This window comes from Caretta caretta, chromosome 14, assembly GCF_965140235.1.
Source record: "Caretta caretta isolate rCarCar2 chromosome 14, rCarCar1.hap1, whole genome shotgun sequence".
Taxonomy (NCBI): domain Eukaryota; kingdom Metazoa; phylum Chordata; order Testudines; family Cheloniidae; genus Caretta; species Caretta caretta.
The window spans coordinates 41,972,902-41,993,785 of record NC_134219.1 but is presented as its reverse complement, the minus strand read 5'-3'; the positions used below and the strand labels follow the sequence as shown (position 1 = coordinate 41,993,785).

The window sequence follows — 20,884 nt, the reverse complement described above, 5'->3', positions numbered from 1 at the left end:
CGGGCTTAGAGATAGTCCCAGCACATCAGGTGGCAGTCCCAAAGGGGTTTCTGTGACCCAACCCTTCACACTAGTAATTAATTAATAAATACCAATCAAGCTTGGATAATGGAGCTCTCTCTCTAATTACTAAAAAGACTGAATCTGAACTGGCAATAAGCCTGAATATGATACACTGCCATTGTTAGGTTTAATTTCTTTGGTGGCCCTGGTGTCATCAACCGATTAGGACCAACATTCACCTTCGGTTTGGGTGGGAAAACATCCCCTTACACACCCCTCTCATCTCTCAAAATAAAACCTCCCAAATCATCTCTGTTTCTACAGGGAAAAATCCTGGCCCATTTGAAGACTCTGAGGGAAGAGAGAGAAAAGCTGCTGGGATTAAAAGAGACTGGAGAGAAGAAAAGCCGGAAGTATCTGGTAGGTGCCTGTTGTTATTAACCGGCAGGGACTGACCCTGGGAGGTCTGTTTGGAAGGAGACTCCTGTGTGGCCTTGGTGAACGTGGGCTTGTGTGTGTTCCTCCATGATCCTAGATTTTCTGTGTTAGGTTCATGTGCAGAATCTAAGCTTTCATCTCAGTGAATGAGTTAATTTCTAGCCCTTGTGACTTTCCCTGTGTCTGCGTCATTTCTTGCGTTGGTGAATTCTTTGATTCCTTTTTTCCCTTGGAACTTCTGTCAGTGTAATGCTGAGTCCTGCCTCCTGCTGCTCTAGGTCTCCATGCTCAGAGGCCATTGATAACACAATGTCCTGACCACCTCAGAAATGGAAACATCCCTTTTTAGAGACACTGTTGAGAAATGAAAAAGATGAGAGAGAATCCTCTCCCAAGTGACCACAGGGGAGAGTCAAGTGTCAGAAATTTTAGGGTTTGAAAGGAAATTCTCCCCTCTGCACACTCAGCACTCGATGGAAGGACCCCACGCTGCTTCCTTGTCCCTGACCAGCCCTTTCCCTGTTGCTTTACAGAAACACATAGAAAAGGAGAGGCAGAAAATTGTGTCTGAATTTCAGCAACTGTGGCAGTTCCTGGAGGAACAAGAGCGACTCCTGCTGGCCCAGCTGGAAAAGCTGGAAGAGGTGACTGTGAAGATACAGAAGGAAAATATCACCAAACTCTCTGAGGAGATTTCCTGTCTCAGCAAGTTGATCAGTGACCTGGAGGGGAAGTATAAGAAGCCAGCGAATGAATTCCTGCAGGTGAGACTGAGTTAGAAATACTCCAGATCCCACCACAGGGACAGGACAGCTCCTAAAACATGAGCACAGGAGTCCAGCAATCAGAGACCACCGTGTAATTCCATGTGTGCATTCCTGAAATGTAAATGACCATTGGTCATTGCACAGTCACAGACACATAGATATTAAGAGAGACAAAAGCCCCATTACTTCAGTGAATATATGGCAATGTAGTCAGGGCAGGGCCTCTCTTCCCCATATTTCAAAATCCCTTTCTTGGAAAATTAAGTGTGTCAGGTGAGACTTTTTTCAGAGTAGCAGCCGTGTTAGTCTGTATCTGTAAAAAGAAAAGGAGGACTTGTGGCACCTTAGAGACTCACAAATTTATTAGAGCATAAGCTTTCGTGAGCTACAGCTCACTTCATCGGATGAGCTGTAGCTCATGAAAGCTCATGCTCTAATAAATTTGTTAGTCTCTAAGGTGCCACAAGTCCTCCTTTTCTTTTTTCAGGTGGGACTGAAATTCTTTCCCTCTCTCTCTCCTCTAGGATCTCAGAAGCACCTTGAGCAGGTACGTGGCTCTCTCTCACATCCCCTCACACTTCACAATGCTGAGAAAAATCTTGGTGGTGATGTTAGCACCGCATCTCCCCAGGGCGCTACAGCAAAATGTGTGGGGAAGGTCATATTCTGGATACAAATCTCTCTGATCCATTTAATCCTGAGATTCTCACCCTTTTATAGAAGACTCTGGAATTCTCCATTCAGTGGGAAAAACTGACCTCCAGTATTTCCAAGAGATGTCACATCCCTGGGGGACTGGCTGTCTCAGGATTGTTGGGATGGAATATGGGCCTGTCACTGCTGGGGCCCTGGTTACCATTCAGCCCAGAGCAGCCATGGTCAAGAGTCTTTCCCACCTGAGGAATGTGTGAAGAGCTGTGTGGAATGAGCTGGGGGAGGGGGGACTCAGTCTAGTTCCAAGTTGACAGATTTCTACAACACTTAACAAGGAAACCTCCTGTCCCTCAGAGCATGGAGGCCAAAGAGTGAACTTGCTATAGAGACTCATGTCCCCTTTTGTCCCCAGAGCTGGTCCTTTGGGGGGAAGGTTGCATGGCCATGGTTTGTGTTGCATCTGCACTAAGGCTGGGAGAAGTAGAGGAATTCTGACTCTAGGCCTTTTAGAACAGCAACTGACTAGCAACAACTTATAATGCGTCACTAATTGAAATAGAACCATGTGAAATGTTTTCTCTCCAGGTGTGAGAAGGGGAAGTTCCAGCAGTCAGTGAAGATTTCTCCTGAGCTGGAAAAGAGGCTCTGTGATTTCTCCCAGAAAACTGGTGCTCTAATGGAGACTCTGAGGAAGTTCAAAGGTACAAAGAAGGAATCTGTGGGGGTGGAGGGATGAGGGCGGGGAATTAGGATAAGCCTCTGAGATTGAGGGAGGAGAATGGTTCTGGCCAACTGGTTCATAATTAGATGACACTTCTATTTAATTGTTGGGTGAGAATGTCACACAGTTGGGGTCCAAGTCACTCAGGTGGATTAATTCAAACCTTTATTTCTACCACAAACATGCCTTGCCATTACAATTACTATGAGAGTACGTAATGACAGACATACTGAAAGAAATATTACCCAGTTACTGGGGTGGAGGATAGGTTGTCCCAGGCCCCACAGCCCCCTAAGGACAGCCCTACCTGGGGCATAGGTGGGTCACAGGGGATTTCTCCTATGATGCTCCGACTACCCTCTTACAATGTCTGACATATTATACACATCCATATTATATATTTATTAGTTCTTCTTCGAGTGATTGCTCTCAACCACCCAGGCAGGGGGTCAGTGGAATGCTCCTCTCTGGTCCCACACTCAGAAGGGGACCAGACACCGCACGTCCATCCTCATCCTCCCTGGATGAGGCCATTATGGCGCCCCCTTCTCCTGTTCCCCAGGAGGATACACAGGCCCACCAAGAGCTCCTGAAAAGAGTGGCCTCAAGCCTCAACTTACAGGCTGAGGAGGTTGAGGAGCCCTTGGACTCCCTCTTTGATGTCCTCTCAGCCACAGTGCTGGCTAGGGTGGCCCTCCTGCTCCATAAGGGGGTGACAAAAATCTCCACTGCCCTATGGCAGACCCCATCTTCTTTGCCCCCCATCTCTAAGAGGGAAGAGCGGAAATATTTTGTGCCCACCAAGGGGCACAATATCTGTACACTCACCCTCCTGCAACTCCCTTGTGGTCAAGGCAGTCAACCACAAGGAGCACCAAGGCCAGCCCATGCCCACCCCAAAGAATAAGGACTCAAGGAGGCTGGACTTGTTAGGCAGAAAGCTTCATTCCTCTTCAAGCTTTCAGCTGAGGGTGGCAAACCACCAAGCCCTGCTGGGCAGATATGATTTTAACTTGTGGTGGTCAATTCCTAAGTTTACGGACTCCCTCCAGGAACGTGACAGGAAAGAGTACAAGGTCCTGGTGGAGGAGGGCACCGCTGCTGCCAGAGCAGCCCTTCAGGCAGCCTTGGACGCGTCAAACATGGCAGCAAGAACCATGGCTTCTGCAGTGTCCATGCGGAGGGCGTCGTAGCTACTCTTGTCCAGGCTGTCCAATGAGGCACAGAGCTCCCTGGAGGACCTCCCCTTCGACAGCAAGGCCCTGTTCGCAGAGCAAACAGACATAAAATTACACCGGTCTCAAGGACTCTTGCATGGCCTTAAAGACTCTTGGCCTCTATGTCCCGGCCCCGGCCAGGACCAAGTTTAAGTCTCAGCAGGCCCCCAGCCAAGCCACCCACTCCTGGCACGAACCTTCTTACAGGAAATCTAGAACCTATAAGAAGCATTCACAGTGGCAGGCTCAGTCCGCCCCCCAACCTGGCCCCTCTAAGGGCAAGCAGGTGGGTAAGTGCACATTTTGATGGGACACCTGGGGATGACTTACCAGTCTGCACTAGGGATCCCCCCACCCTACCCTTCTCCAACCATCTCTACACACTCCTCCCAGAGTGGTCACTGCTGACCTCAGGCCGCTGGGTACTCAACACCATCTCCCGGGGCCATACCCTCCAATTTCTTTCAACTCCACCTACCCACCCTCCCTCCCTCCCTGTCCCACATCAGAGACCCCTCTCAGGAGAGTCTGCTCGAGCAAGAGGTGTGGCAGCTCCTTCACCTAGGAGTGGTGGAGATGGTGCTTGCAGAGTTCAGGAACAAAGGTTACTACTCCAACTATTTCCTTAGCCCAAAGACCAAAGGGGGTCTCAAGCCCATCCTGGACCTGTGAGGGCTAAACCAATACATGGTAAAACTCAAGTTCTGTGTGGTCTCCCGGGCCTCCGTTATTCCCTTCCTGGATCCCCGAGACTCATACGCTGCCCTCCATCTCCAAGATGCGTACTTTCACATTCACATATTCGAGGGACACAGATGTTTCCTCTGCTTCATGGTAGGAGAGGAACACTACCAGTTCACCGACCTCCCGTTTGGCTTCTCAACAGCACCCAGAGTCTTCACAAGTGTATGTCTGTGGTGGCAGCCTACCTCAAACGTCGGGGAGGTCCAGATCTTCCCCTATCTTGACAACTGGTTGGTCAAAGGCAGCTCCAGGTCACAGGTACAGGACCATGTAACACTCCTCCTGCCCATGTGCACCGCACTGGGGCTGTTGGTAAACAACATCAAATCTACGTTGGTATCGGTACAACGAATAGAGTTCATTGGTGCAATTCTCGATGCGACATCGGCCAGAGCTTCTCTTCCTCCGGACATGTTCGAAACCTTGAGGGATCTCATTAGGGCAGTCACGAGGTTTCCTGTGACAATGGCCAGGGAGTGCCTCCAGCTCCTGGGCCACATGGCAGCATGCATGTACGTGGTACGCCATGCCAGACTCAGAATGAGGCCCCTTCAGCTCTGGTTGGCCTCAACGTTCTCCCAGTCTGGAGACAGATTGGACAAAGTCCTCACCATGCCTGAGACCATACTTGCCTCCCTCCTTTGGTGGACCACCCTGGAGAACAAGCTCCAAGGGGTCCCGTTCAGGAGCCACTCCCCCACCATAGAATTGGTGCATCGGACTTGGGGTGGGGAGCCCGTGTCAGAGACCTCCAGACCCAAGGCTAGTGGTCTGCGCAGGAACTGGGCCTGCACATAAACATCAAAGAACTCCGAGCAGTCTGTCTGGCCTGCATGGCTTTTCACTAGTGCCTTGCAGGCGGGGTAGTCAGAGTTCTCATGGACAACACGGCCTTGATGTTCTACACCAACACGCAAGTCAGAGCCCGCTCTATAGCCCTCTGCCTGGAAGCCCTCCTGCTGTGGGATTTCTGCATCACCCACAATATCGACTTGGAAGTCTACCACTTACCTGGCATCCAGAACTCTCGAGGTGGATCACCTGAGCTGGGACTTCTCCTCCCAGCACGAGTGGTTGCTGCATCTGGAGGTGGCTCACATGATCTTCCAAACGTGGGGCACTCCCCAAGTGGACCTCTTTGTGACCAGGCAGAACCGCCGGTACCCCCAGTTTTGCTCCAGGAGAGTCCTGGGCAAGGGCGTGATCTCCGACGCCTTCCTTCTGTCCTGGTTGGGCCAGCTGCTATATGCCTTTCCTCCAATTCTGTTGATCAGCAAGGTCCTGCAAAAAATCAAGCTGGACAAGGCTCACATCCTCATGATTGCCCTGGCATGGCCTAGACAACACTGGTACAGGACTCTGACGGACCTGTCCGTTGCCCCACCCATGGCTGCTGCTGGGCCACCCAAACCTTCTCTGTCAGGACCAAGTCACCTCATCCACCTCAACCTTGCAGCCCTCCACCTCATGGCATGGATGCTCAGTGGTTAGACCAAGAGGAAAGGACCTGTTTGGAGGGTGTCCAGCAAGCCTTCCTGGAAAGCAGGAGGCCCTCCACGCATCAGGCTTATCTGGCAAAATGGTCAAAGTTCTCTTGATGGGCCGCTAATCATGGCGTCTCACCAGTGGCTGCTCCCCTCCAGCTAATACTGGATTACCTCCTTCATCTAAGAGCCCAGGGTCTAGCGCCCTTGTTCGTCAAAGTGCACCTGGCAGCCGTATCAGCTTTCCACCAGCCTGTGCAAGGACACACACATAGGTGGCCAGTTATATGGGCCCGTGGTGCCTGGGCACCAGGAATATTCCTGGCCCGGGATCCGGCTCCAGCAATGTTTGGGACCATGTCTCTCCCACGGCCCCACCTGCTGCCCCCAAGCGCTTCTTCCCCGCACGTCCCCCAGGCGATTTAAAATGGCCCAGGGCCCCCACCCACCACTGGCAGCACAGCGGGGCTGAGTGGCTTCCTGCCTGCTCACTCCTTGTGGCTGTTGGCCCCTCCCTGTGGCCCCTGGGCAGGGTGGGGCGGGGCTGGGTCTCCGCCTGCTGCCCCCATCCCAAGCACTCCTGTGGCCAATAGGAAGCTGCAGGGGCAGAGCCTGGGGGTAGCAGAACATGGAGACCCGCCCCCAGCCCACCCCGCCTAGGAGCCCCAGGTAAACGCTGCATCCCCCACCTCCTCCCAGAGCCTGCACCCCTTACTCCCTTCCCACACCTCCCCTCCTGCCCCCAAACTCCCTCACAGAGCCTGCACCCCCACCCCCTGCCCCAGCCCAGAGCCTGCACCCAAACTTCGTCCCAGAGCCTGCACCTCTCACCCCTCCTCCTGCACCCCCTGTCCCAGCCCAGAGCCTACATCCCTCACCCCCTCCTCTGGCACCAGTCCACAACCTGTACCCAAACTGCCTCCCAGATCCTGCACCCCCATCCCCTTCCCATACATCCTGTCCTGGCCACAAACTCCTTTCCAGAGCCTGCCCCCAAACTCTGTCCCGAAGCCTGCACCCCTCACCCCCTGCCCCAGAGCCTGCAGCCCACACCCCCTCCTCCTGCATGGAAAGTAGCCTTTCTCATGGCAATCACTTCAGCTAGGAAAGTCTCAGAGCTTTGGGCCTGACCTCCGAACCCCCATATACGTTTTTTCATAAAGACAAGGTCCAGTTCTGCCCACACCTTTCATTCCTCCCCAAAGTAGTCTCAGCCTATCCTATGGGCCAGGATATCTTCCTTCTAGTCCTCTGTCCCAAGCCTCACGTATCTAGTGAGGAGTGCTGCCTCCACATGCTAGATGTGAGAAGGGCCCTGGCATTTTACCTGGAATGGACAAAACCGTTCAGGAAATCTACACAGTTGTTTATCGCCACGGCTGAAGGAATGAAGGGTCGACCGATCTCCACTCAGCAGCTCTCTAGCCGGATCACTTTGTGTACCCGTACATGTTACGACCTGGCGGGAGTCCCCCCGTCCCCAACTGTGAGAGTGCACTCTACCAGGGAGCAAGCCTCGTCCGCTGCCTTTCTGGCTCACGTCCCTATTCGAGACGCTTGTAGAGCTGCAACATGGTCTTCGGTGCACACATTCACCTCGCATTATGCGATCACCTCCCAGACGCCGTGTTTGGCAGGGCAGGGCTCCGTCCCAAGTGTCTGTGAACTCCTACCTACCGCCAACAGGTATAGCTTGGGAATCACCTACTGCGGAATACACATGAGCAATCACGTGAAGAAGAAAAGAGAGTTACCTTTTCTGTAACTGGTTTCAGAGTGGTAGCCGTGTTAGTCTGTATCAGCAAAAAGAACGGGGAGTACTTGTGGCACCTTAGAGACTAACAAATTTATTTGAGCATAAGCTTTCATGGGCTCAAAGCCACTTCATTGGATGCATGCAGTGGAAAATACAGTAGGAAGATATATATATATATATATATACAGAGAACATAAAAAAATGGGTGTTGCCATACAGACTATAATGAGAGTGATCAATTAAGGGGAGCTATTATCAGCAGGAGAAAAATCTTTTGTAGTGATAATCAGGATGGCCCATTTCAAACAGTTGACAAGAAGGTGTGAGTGACAGTAGTGGGGGGAAATAAGCATGGGGAAATAGTTTTACTTTGTGTAATGACACATCCATTCGTAGTCTTTATTCAAGCCTAATTTAATGGTGTCCAGTTTGCAAATTAATTCCACCTCAGCAGTCTCTTGTTAGAGTCTGTTTTTGAAGGTTTTTTTGTTGTAATATTGCGACTTTTAGGTCTGTAATCGAGTGACCAGGGAGATTGAAGTGTTCTCTGAATAGTTTTTGAATGTTGACAGGTTTCAGAGGAACAGCCGTGTTAGTCTGTATTCGCAAAAAGAAAAGGAGTACTTGTGGCACCTTAGAGACTAACCAATTTATTTGAGCATGAGCTTTCGTGAGCTACAGCTCACTTCATCAGATGTATACCGTGGAAACTGCAGCAGACTTTATATACACACAGAGAATATGAAACAATACCTCCTCCCACCCCACTGTCCTGCTGGTAATAGCTTATGTAAAGTGATCAACAGGTGGGCCATTTCCAGCACAAATCCAGGTTTTCTCACCCTCCACCCCCCCACACAAATTCACTCTCCTGCTGGTGCTAGCCCATCCAAAGTGACAACTCTTTACATAATCAAGTCGGGCTATTTCCTGCATAGATCCAGGTTTTCTCACATCCCCCCACCCCCATACACACACAAACTCACTCTCCTGCTGGTAATAGCTCATCTAAACTGACCACTCTCCAAGTTTAAATCCAAGTTAAACCAGAACATCTGGGGGGGGGGTAGGAAAAAACAAGAGGAAACAGGCTACCTTGCATAATGACTTAGCCACTCCCAGTCTCTATTTAAGCCTAAATTAATAGTATCCAATTTGCAAATGAATTCCAATTCAGCAGTTTCTCGCTGGAGTCTGGATTTGAAGTTTTTTTGTTTTAAGATAGCGACCTTCATGTCTGTGATTGCGTGACCAGAGAGATTGAAGTGTTCTCCGACTGGTTTATGAATGTTATAATTCTTGACATCTGATTTGTGTCCATTTATTCTTTTACGTAGAGACTGTCCCGTTTGACCAATGTACATGGCAGAGGGGCATTGCTGGCACATGATGGCATATATCACATTGGTGGATGTGCAGGTGAACGAGCCTCTGATAGTGTGGCTGATGTTATTAGGCCCTGTGATGGTGTCCCCTGAATAGATATGTGGGCACAATTGGCAACGGGCTTTGTTGCAAGGATAAGTTCCTGGGTTAGTGGTTCTGTTGTGTGGTATGTGGTTGTTGGTGAGTATTTGCTTCAGGTTGCGGGGCTGTCTGTAGGCAAGGACTGGCCTGTCTCCCAAGACTTGTGAGAGTGTTGGGTCATCCTTTAGGATAGGTTGTAGATCCTTAATAATGCGTTGGAGGGGTTTTAGTTGGGGGCTGAAATAACAGAACGCCACTAGCGGTCACCTTCAGCCCCCAACTAAAACCCCTCCAACGCATTATTAAGGATCTACATGGCATACTGTGGGGCCATGGGGGTACCCATAGCAGTGCCACTGACTTGAAGGTATACATTGTCCGCAAATGTGAAATAGTTATGGGTGAGGACAAAGTCACAAAGTTCAGCCACCAGGTTAGCCGTGACATTATCAGGGATACTGTTCCTGACGGCTTGTAGTCCATCTTTGTGTGGAATGTTGGTGTAGAGGGCTTCTACATCCATAGTGGCCAGGATGGTGTTTTCTGGAAGATCACCGATGGATAGTAGTTTCCTCAGGAAGTCAGTGGTGTCTCGAAGATAGCTGGGAGTGCTGGTGGCGTAGGGCCTGAGGAGGGAGTCTCCATAGCCAGACAATCCTGCTGTCAGGGTGCCAATGCCTGTGGTGATGGGGCATCCAGGATTTCCAGGTTTATGGATCTTGGGTAGCAGATTAAACTAAATTAAATTAGTCTTGAATAAAGACTGGGAGTGGATGGGTCATTACACAAAGTAAAACTATTTTCCCATGTTTATTTTCCCTGCCCTACTCTCACTCACACCTTCTTGTCAACTGTTGGAAATGGGCCATCCTGATTATCACTACAAAAGGTTTTTTTCTCCTGCTGATAACAGCTCACCTTAATTGATCACTCTCGTTATAGTCTGTATGGCAACACCCATTTTTTCATGTTCTCTGGGTGTATATATACATCTCCCTACTGTATTTTCCACTGCATGCATCCAATGAAGTGGGTTTTAGCCCACAAAACTTATGCTCAAATAAATGTGTTAGTCTCTCAGGGTATGTCTACACTACGAAATTAGGTCGAATTTATAGAAATCAGTTTTGTAGAAAGCGTTTTTATACAGTCGATTGTGTGTGTCCCCACACAAATGCTCTAAGTGCATGTAGTCGGCGGAGTGTGTCCACAGTTCCGAGGCAACCGTTGACTTCCGGAGCGTTGCACTGTGGGTAGCTATCCCACAGTTCCCACAGTCTCCACCGCCCATTTGAATTCTGGGTAGAAATCCCAGTGCCTGATGGGGCTAAAGCATTGTCATGGGTGATTCTGGGTACATATTGTCAGGCCCCCGTTCCCTCCCTCCTTCCATGAAAGCAAGGGCAGACAATCGTTTTGCACCTTTTTTCTTGAGTTACCTGTGCAGATGCCACACCATGGCAAGCATGGAGCCCGCTCAGCAAACTGTCACCGTATGTCTCCTGGGTGCTGGCAGACGTGGTACTGCATTGCTACACAGCAGCAGTTTATTGCCTTTTGGCAGCAGACAGTGCTGTATGACTGGTAGCTGTCATCGACGTAGTCCTGGGTGCTCTTTTAACCGGGCACCTGGGTAAACATGGGAGTGACTCAGCCAGGTCATTTCCCTTTTAAGTTTCGTCTCATGGCGATTCAGTCCTACCGGCAGTGTACTATCTTTTAACCTCCAGCCAGCAGAAGATGATGGCTAGTCGTCATACTGCACCGTCTTCTGCCGAGCACCCAGGAGATGACGACGGCTAGCGGTCGTACTGCACAGTCTGCTGCCAGCAAGATGTACAAAGATAGATGAAGTGGATCAAAACAAGAAATAGACCAGATTTGTTTTGTATTCATTTTCTCCTTCCTCCCTCTGTGAAATCAACGGTATGCTAAACCCAGTTTTGAGTTCTGTCCTTGAGGGGGCCATTCTGTTTCTTGCAAACCCACCCCCTTTGTTGATTTTAATTCCCTGTAAGCCAACCCTGTAAGCCATGTCGTCAGTCGCCCCTCCCTCTGTCAGGGCAATGGCAGACAATCGTTCCGTGCCTTTTTTCTGTGCGGACGCCATACCATGGCAAGCATGGAGCCTGCTGAGATCACTTTGGCAATTAGGAGCACATTAAACACCACACGCATTATCCAGCAGTATATGCAGCACCAGAACCTGGCAAAGCAATACCGGGTGAGTAGGCAATCTCAGCGCGGTGACGAGAGTGATGAGGACATGGACACAGACTTCTCTCAAAGCATGGCCCCTGGCAATGCATGCATCATGGTACTAATGGGGCAGGTTCATGCGGTGGAACGCCTATTCTGGGCTCGGGAAACAAGCACAGACTGGTGGGACCGCATAGTTTTGCAGGTCTGGGACGATTCCCAGTGGCTGCGAAACTTTCGCATGTGTAAGGGCACTTTCATGGAACTTTGTGACTTGCTTTCCCCTGCCCTGAGGTGCAAGAATACCAAGATGAGAGCAGACCTCACAGCTGAGAAGCGAGTGGCAATAGTCCTGTGGAAGCTTGCAATGCCAGACAGCTACCGGTCAGTCGGGAATCAATTTGGAGTGGGCAAATCTACTGTGGGGGCTGCTGTGATGCAAGTAGCCCACGCAATCAAAGATCTGCTGATATCAAGGGTAGTGACCCTGGGAAATGTGCAGGTCATAGTGGATGGCTTTGCTGCAATGGGATTCCCTAAATGTGGTGGGGCCATAGACGGAACCCATATCCCTATCTTGGCACCGGAGCACCAAGCCGACGAGTACATAAACTGCAATGGGTACTTTTCAATAGTGCTGCAAGCACTGGTGGATCACAAGGGACGTTTCACCAACATCAACGTGGGATGGCCGGGAAAGGTGCATGATGCTCGCATCTTCAGGAACTCTGGTCTGTTTCAAAAGCTGCAGGAAGGGACTTTATTCCCAGACCAGAAAATAACCATTGGGGATGTTGAAATGCCTATAGTTATCCTTGGGCATCTAGTCTACCCCTTAATGCCATGGCTCATGAAGCCTGGACAGTAGTCAGGAGCTGTTCAGCTACAGGCTGAGCAAGTGCAGAATGATGGTAGAATGTGCATTTGGACGTTTAAAGGCGCGCTGGTGCAGTTTACTGACTCGGTTAGACCTCAACAAAACCAATATTCCCATTGTTATTACTGCTTGCTGTGTGCTCCACAATATCTGAGAGAGTAAGGGAGAGACATTTATGGTGGGGTGGGAGGTTGAGGCAAATTGCCTGGCTGCTGGTTATGCACAGCCAGACACCAGGGTGGTTAGACAGGCACAGGAGGGCGCTGTGCACATCAGAGAAGCTTTGAAAACCAGCTTCATGACTGGACAGGCTACAGTGTGAAAGTTCTGTTTGTTTCTCCTTGATGAAACCCCCCGTCCCTTGGTTCACTCTACTTCCCTGTAAGCTAACCATCCTCCCCTCCTCCCTTCGATCACCGCTTGCAGAGGCAATGAAGTCATTGTTGCTTCACATTCATGCATTCTTTATTCATTCATCACACAAATAGTGGGATAACTACCAAAGTAGCCCGGGAGGGATGGTGGAGGAGAGAAGCACCAGGAGGGGTGGTGGAGGGGGAAGGACAAGGCCTCACAGCACTTTAAAAGTTTAAAACTGATTGAATGCCAGCCTTCTGTTGCTTGGGCAATCCTCTGGGGTGGAGTGGCTGGGTGGCCAGAAGCCCCCCCACCGTATTCTTGGGCCTCTGGGTGTGGAGGCTATGGAACTTGGGGAGGAGGGCGGTTGGTTACAGAGGGGCAGCAGTGGCAGTCTGTGCTCCTGCTGCCTTTCCTGCAGCTCAACCATACACTGGAGCATATTACTTTGATCCTCCAGCAGCCTCAGCATTGAATCCTGCCTCCTCTCATCATGCTGCTGCCACCTTCCAGCTTCAGCCCTGTCTTCAGCCTGCCACTTACTCTCTTCTGCCCGCCACCTCTCCTCCCAGTCATTTTGTGCTTTCCTGCACTCTGACATTGTCTGCCTCCACGCATTCCTCTGTGCTCTGTCAGTGCGGGAGGACAGCCTGAGCTCAGAGAACATTTCATCACAAGTGCGTTTTTTTCACCTTCTGATCTTTGCTAGCCTCTGGGAAGGAGAAGATCCTGTGATCATTGAAACACATGCAACTGGTGGGGAAAAAAAAGGGGACAGTGGTATTTAAAAAGACACATTTTATAGAACAATGGGTACACTCTTTCACGGTAAACCTTGCTGTTAACATTACATACGTAGCACATGTGCTTTCGCTCCAAGGTTGCATTTTGCCTCCCCACAGTGTGTGGCTAGGCCCTCCCCCGTCCCCGTGGCTAACAGCGGGGAACATTCCTGTTCAGCTACAGGCAAACAGACCAGCAGGAATGGGCACCTCTGAATGTCCCCTTCAGAAAAGCACCCTATTTCAACCAGGTGACCATGAATGATATCACTCTCCTGACGATAACACAGAGAGATAAAGAACGGATAAAGAACACCAGCAAACATACACTGCAAGGCTTTGTTCTACAATGATTCCAGGGCACCTCTGAATGTCCCCTTCAGAAAAGCACCCTATTTCAACCAGGTGACCATGAATGATATCACTCTCCTGACGATAACACAGAGAGATAAAGAACGGATAAAGAACACCAGCAAACATACACTGCAAGGCTTTGTTCTACAATGATTCCAGAGTACATGCTACTGGCTTGGAGTGTGGCTGTTACTCTGAAACCTGTCCTACCATGGTGGATGGAATAAGGTTGCCCTCCCCAGAAACCTTTTACAAAAGCTTTGTGAGTACATCCAGGAGAGCCACGAATGCCAGGGCAAATTAATCATTAAACATGCTTGCTTTTAAACCATGTATAGTATTTTAAAAGGTACACTCACCAGAGGTCCCTTCTCCGCCTGTTGGGTCTGGGAGGCAGCCTTGGGTAGGTTCGGGGGGTACTGGCTCCAGGTCCAGGGTCAGAAACAGTTCCTGGCTGTCGGGAAAACCGGTTTCTCCGCTTGCTTGCTGTGAGCTATCTACAACCTCATCATCATCATCATCTTCCTCGTCCTCAAAACCTGCTTCCGTGTTGCCTCCATCTCCATTGAAGGAGTCAAACAACACGGCTGGGGTAGTGGTGGCTGAACCCCCTAAAATGGCCTGCAGCTCATCATAGAAGTGGCATGTTTTGGGCTCTGACCCGGCGTGGCTGTTCGCCTCTCTGGTTTTCTGGTGGGCTTGCCTCAGCGCCTTAAGTTTCACGCGGCACTGCTTCAGGTCCCTGTTTTGGTCTCTGTCCTTCATGCCCTGGTAGATTTTGACAAATGTTTTGGCATTTCAAAAACTGGATCGGAGTTCTGATAGCACGGATTCCTCTCCCCATACAGCGATCAGATCCCGTACCTCCCGTTCGGTCCATGCTGGAGCTCTTTTGCGATTCTGGGACTCCATCATGGTCACCTGCAGCTTGCCAAGCTGGCCAAACATGAAATTGAAATTCAAAAGTTCGCGGGCCTTTTCCTGTCTACCTGGCCAGTGCATCTGAGTTGAGAGTGCTGTCCAGAGTGGTCACAATTGAGCACTCTGGGATAGCACCCAGAGGCCAATACCGTCTAATTGTGTCCACAGTACCCCAAATTCGACCCGGCAAGGCCGATTTCAGCGCTAATCCCCTTGTCGGGGGTGGAGCAAGGAAATCGATTTTAAGAGCCCTTTAAGTTGAAAAAAAGGGCTTCGTCGTGTGGACGGGTGCAGGGTTAAATCGATTTAATGCTGCTAAATTCGACCTCAACTCCTAGTGTGGACAAAGGCCACAAGTACACCTCGTTCTTTTTTCTGAAACTGGTGTTCTTTGAGATGTGTTCCTCGTGTCCATTCCACATCCCACCCTCCTTCCCCACTGTCAGAGTTGTCCGGCAAGAAGGAACTGAGGATTGGGGGAGTGCACAGCGCCCCTTATATTGCGCCATGGAGGCGCTGCCCTATGGGTACTGCTAGGGGAAAAACTTCCAGTAATAGTGCATATGGCGAGCACGCACACCTACTGTGAAATGGATGTGAGCAACACATCTCGAAGAACACCAGTTATGGAAAAGGTAACTGTCTTTTCTTTTCCAATCACCTTTGAGCACCTTTTATAACTCAGACTACACATGCATGAGCTTTTTAAAAGCAGGGCTTTTGCTGTCAAAGCTATTTTCATGTCTCTATTCTCTTCTCTGCATAGGTGTTGCAGACTTTGCTAACTGCTCCTTTGGGTGTCTGTTGCATGGTCAAAACATCTCTTTGTCCCACATAGCAACTTATGAACACATCACTTAATAACAAGGCAATTTAAGGCAACATTTCCTTTTGCCAAGCAAACTGCTAACCAGAGTCCAGGCCAAAGCTAAGTCAGTCAGTATAAACGCTCCATCTCGGTCTGTCCAAAAGCTGGCCCCAGCCCATCACTGGGTTCTGGTCCCGTACGGCAGCTAGTCTGGGCCAAATGGGCTGCAGGGAAGGAGAAAGCCCCTCCCCCCCCCCGGTGAGGGATCCCTCCAGCACAGGAGCCTCTTGTGTCTCCTCCCCAGCAGCTGCAGGCAGAAGGCGTGTTCCTGAGAGGGCTGGGAATGGGGTGGGGGTGGCGAGGGCGGGTGGAAAAGGGAGGGGGGGTGGACGAGGGACAGAGGGAGGTGGGCAGTGTAAAGCTGGGCCTCTGACACTGCACGCTGGGCAAGGCACACAGGGGCCATTGTCAGAGGGAGGTAGCTCTGTCTGGCTTCAGAACTTCCTCAGCCTGGGCCAAAGTCTGCACCAGCCCCGGCAGCCACTGAACAGCGGAGTCACAAATGGCCCCTCCCCTCTTTCCTTTTGCCAGGGGTGAATCTGGCTCACTGAACCACCTTCTCTGAGCCTCACTTTCCACATTGAAAAAATGATTTTATTATTATTCCTATATCTGCCTATGAAGGACAAGGCCCCATCGTGCTGGTCATGCTAGAGAAACTGAGTAAACAGACTCACAATTAGAGCCAGGATTTCACAGCCTCTTAACAGCCCATTAGTGTCAAAGGGACCAAAGTGGGTAAAATTACTTTTATGCCAAATTTCAGAGGAACAGCCGTGTTAGTCTGTATTCGCAAAAAGAAAAGGAGTACTTGTGGCACCTTAGAGATGAAGTGAGCTGTAGCTCACGAAAGCTCATGCTCAAATAAATTGGTTAGTCTCTAAGGTGCCACAAGTCCTCCTTTTCTTTTTATGCCAAAGTCTTTGTATGATCTGGGTCTAGATTACTATAAAAGGCAGTAAGTGAATGAGACAAACCAACTGGAGTCTGAAGGGTGGGAGGGGATGATGAGGGAAAAGTAAATCTCTGTTACAGATTGTGTGTCCTGAGATGGTTGTGAGGCTTCATGGAAGATCATGTTGCTGCCATTACTGGGAGAGGTCTGAATGAGAGAGGAAATAGAAGGTTTCAGAACTTTTTATATTAAATACCTGAATGTGTCTCGATCTGGTTCTTTATCATAATTAAAACACAGGTCTATGAGTTCAGAGTGAGGTTGTCATTATAGATATGAGAGCCTGACATCTCGTCTCTTTTCTCCTTTCCTGCTCCAGATGCTCTGCCATATGAAGTGGAGACAAAAAGAGGGGAACCCCTAGGAGCACACAGACTGGGTGAGTTTGCAGCTGGAGATTGTCTTTAAATTATGAGAAAATTCCAGTGAAAACATCTTCATGAGATTGTAGCTAAAGTTACCAAACAAACCAACAGTGGCCATGGCACACAGAGCCCTAAAACACACTGAACAGCGAGGAGATCCAGGGGCACAGGAACAAGGTGGACCAGGGGGGCATGCCCCCACCCCCAATTTTTAACATGGGCATAGTTTGGTGGCAGGAGGCCAAGTTTCCCCCAAACCTCAAGCCTTGGGCAGGCGTGGAGCATCGCAGACAGTGCTTCATGTTGGGGCAGCTGATCAGCTCTCCGCTGCCCACAGCTCCAGCCTCTTCCCAGTGCTGGCCCCTCTCAGTTGCCCCACCCCTGCTCCTCTTCCCCTGAGGCCCTGCCTCCTGGCCAGGCCAAAAACTAGAGCCAGGCTGCCACTGGGGAGCTGCACTGGGGAGCCCTGCATCCTCTACCTGCTCTGGGTGACGCACTCTGGAGAGTGGGGATATTGGGGGGGAGGGATAGCTCAGTGGTTTGAGCATTGGCCTGCTAAACCCAGGGTTGTGAGTTCAATCCTTGAGGGGGCCATTTAGGGATCTGGGGCAAAAATTGGGGATTGGTCCTGCTTTGAGCAGGGGGTTGGACTAGATGATCTCCTGAGGTCCCTTCCAACCCTGATATTCTATGATTCTATGGGCCAAGGGCTGCTCTCTGTGCCCCCAGATCTCTGCCCAGGCCAGGTGGAGGGACAGGGGCTCTCCACAGGGACCAAGGTTCTCAGCCTGGCCAGGGGGTGGGGCTTCAGCAGGAAGAGGAGAAGTGGGGCGGGGCTATGGAGGGGGTGGGGCCACAGACAGCAGGACTTTGTGACCCCCGCAACATCTCTCAAGCTTCCAGCACTCCTGGGGAGATCCCAAAGTGAAGTCAAACACTCCTAACAACAAACTTAGTGCTGCGTTCAGGCCCACGGATGAAATGATGCTGCGTTCATGCCCTCTCATTCTCACTGAGCAGCACCCGAACAGAGCTCTCTCCCCTGAGGGCTGCCACATCCCTCTGCTTTACCCAGAAACTCCTCATCGCCCTTCTCCAACATCCAGCCTTTCCTCTGGTCAGGGCTGGGCTCGCCCATTGGAGCTGCTTCCTGGGTTGGGGAGATGCGCTACCTCTGAGGCTGGCAGCTCCTCCCTTCTCTCTGGGCTAGTGATGGGGCTACCCGCACCCTATGCCACTTCCAACTCATTGGTCTTAAGCAGCTCTTCCCCTGCACTGCACCTTCCTCTCTGTTCCCTGGCCTGGGACTGGAGGTTTCATTAGGGGAGGGAGCTTCTCGCCGGGGTTTAAAGCTGGTACCTGCCTCCTCCGTTCCCTCCTCACCAAACGCTTCTGATACCTTCCTGCCTGTGTCTCTGCTGCTGGGAAATGAGCAGCCCCAGCAGAGGGAACAGGGAGCTGAAGCTTCTGCAAGCAAATGAGAAACAGAGTGAGGAGCTTCAGTGACACCTCTGCTCAGCCTCAGACCGCCAGGACAGAGGCAGCTTTCTGGGATCCAGGCCTGTCCCAGCCAGAACAGGGCTGCTGGAGAGTGTGAGAAATGGCCCCAGCCTCCCTCAGGGCTGAGCTCTGCCCCTAACACTCTGATTCTCTTTCTCTCTCCAGCGAATGTGACTCTGGATCCAGACACGGCTCATCCCCAACTCATCCTGTCTCAGGATTGGAAAAGTGTGAGATGGGGAGACACATGGCAGCAACTGCCCGACAACCCTGAGAGATTTGACTATTGTTTCTGTGTGCTGGGCTGTGAGGGATTCACCTCAGGGAGTCATTCCTGGGAGGTGAAGGTGGGGGGTGGGAGATACTGGGCTGTGGGGGTGGCCAGAGTCTCTTTGAGGAGGAAGGGATGGATCAGCCTCAGCCCTGAGGGAGGGATCTGGGCTGTGCAGCGGTGCAGGGATCAGTTCCGGGCTCTCACCACCCCTGAAACCCCCCTGACCCTGAGCCAGGTCCCCAGTAGGATCCGGGTTTATCTGGACTGTACCCGGGGGCAGGTGACATTTATTGATGCTGGTGACGAGTCCCCAATCTTCACTTTCCCACCAGGCTCCATCCCTCGGGAGAGAATCCGACGCTGGCTCTGGGTCGGGTGGGGATCCCGGCTCAGACTGTGTCGCTGAGACACGTAAGGGAGGGGGGAATATCCCTCTGGGGACCCTGAGATCAGCCTCCCTAGCCTCACACACCGTTGTCTCTGCCTGCGGGCTTTCTATCATGCCATCACTGTGACCCTGGAGGTTGCTTCTGGTCTCAACTCTGTGCAGCCTCTGCACTGCCAAACCGTAGAAATCAGGGAGTGAGAGAGGCAGAGAAGCCAATCTCATTGCCCCAGGGATTGTGCAGCCTGTTTGCCACTGTCCTGTGTGGTCCAGGAGGACTCTGGGGATGCTGGGTCAGACAGTGTCACTGAGACATGGAGGGGGGGAAACAGCCCACTGGACATGCAAAAATGGGCTTCTCTAGCCAAGTCATCCTAGCCCCTATTGTCTGGAGGACTCCTGTCTACCCAATCCTCTGGCCTCTTAGCTTTATGACCCCTGGAAACTTAGGCACCCACTTCTGCTGGCACCGGTGGGTGCTCGACCCCCTCAGCCCCACCCCAACTCTGCCCCTGCCCCACCCCCATTCCAACCCCTTTCTTAAAGTCCCCACCCCCACTCTGCCCCCTCCCTGCCCCTATTCCAACCCCTTCCCCAAATCCCCGCCTTGGCCCCACCTCTTCCCCACCTCCTCCCCTGAGCTCTCTGCATTCCTGCTCCTCCCCCTTCCCTCCCGGAGCTTGTTACGCCACAAAACAGCTGTTTTGTGGCAGCAAGCGCTGGGAGAAGAAGCAGGGAAGCAGTGCGCTCAGAGGAGGAGGTGGAGGCAGAGATGAGGTGGGGCAGGGAGGGGAGGTTGGCTGCTGCACCCACCAATTTTTCCCTGTGGGTGCTCCAACCCCGGAGCACCCACAGAGTCAGCACCTATGCCTGGAAACTCCTCCTTCCTCTCTGCAGTACCAGGGGTGGGAGGGGAAGAAAGGGGAGGGGAGGGAAGGGGGAAGAACCCCTGGAGCTGCAAGAGGATCATAGGTGCTCTGAGGAGAAGATGTGGGGGCTGGGAAGGGTCAGAACTGATGGAGGGGCTGGGGGAAGGAGTGATGTGGAGTTGGGGGAGAATTAACATCTGGGGACAGGCAGATGTGGGGGTGGGAGGGACACAGAATTAATTAGTATTTGGAGAGTTGGGGAGAATCTGGAAGCTCTGTACCAGCAGGGATCCTGGGAGTGGGAGAGCCAGGGACTGAGGAGTGTGACCTACAAGTCATGAAGGAAGGGCTGGTTAGGTGGGAAGGAGTTAGAGGGCAGGGTGATGTCAGCTAGATGAAGATGTGGAGGGTCACGCACAGGGCAAGTTTAAGGGAGAGAAGAAATGAAAGAATAAAAAAGGGAAAAATAAAGTAAAACCAGTGTAAAGAGAGAAGCCTGGAGAAAGTGGAGGGAAATTCAAATGAAGAGTGAATGCAAAATTATCCTGAGGAGGGAAATGATCTGAGTGAGCAGCAAGAGATGACGGAATAAACTCAGGGGAAGGACCTGGGAACCTGAGGTGGAATGATCAGTGATAAGGAATAGAGAAGGGTTAGGGAGATTCAGAGAAATACACAGATGGAAAACGAGTGCTAGAGAAAATGACGTGTAAAACTCGATGTGAAACTTACTCCTGGGGGAATTGTGCAGATTTTGCACAGAATCCCATGTGCTGCACAGAATTGGGGCTGCAGAGCTGCTGGCCACCACGAGGGGCTGCTGGACTCTGCAGAGCCCACTCTCCCTCTTGCAGTGAGCCGAGTGCCTGGGCAGGGATGGAGGCTCTGTACGCTGTGCGGCAGGGCTTGATCATCCACCAGAGATGG

At 51.3% G+C, this 20,884-nt stretch overlaps 1 protein-coding gene across 1 annotated transcript in view; it reads left to right on the top strand.

The window, feature by feature from the left end:
• The window catches only part of LOC125621575 (uncharacterized), a 44,356-nt gene extending 24,370 nt beyond the window's left edge, over positions 1 to 19,986 (top strand). The window contains 6 exon segments of the mRNA XM_048818621.2: positions 328 to 423; positions 975 to 1,205; positions 1,733 to 1,755; positions 2,448 to 2,563; positions 16,884 to 16,943; positions 18,595 to 19,986. Coding sequence (XP_048674578.2) covers positions 328 to 423; positions 975 to 1,205; positions 1,733 to 1,755; positions 2,448 to 2,563; positions 16,884 to 16,943; positions 18,595 to 19,109 — 1,041 coding nt within the window. The 3' untranslated portion in view covers positions 19,110 to 19,986.
• Positions 19,987 to 20,884: the final 898 nt, after the last annotated feature.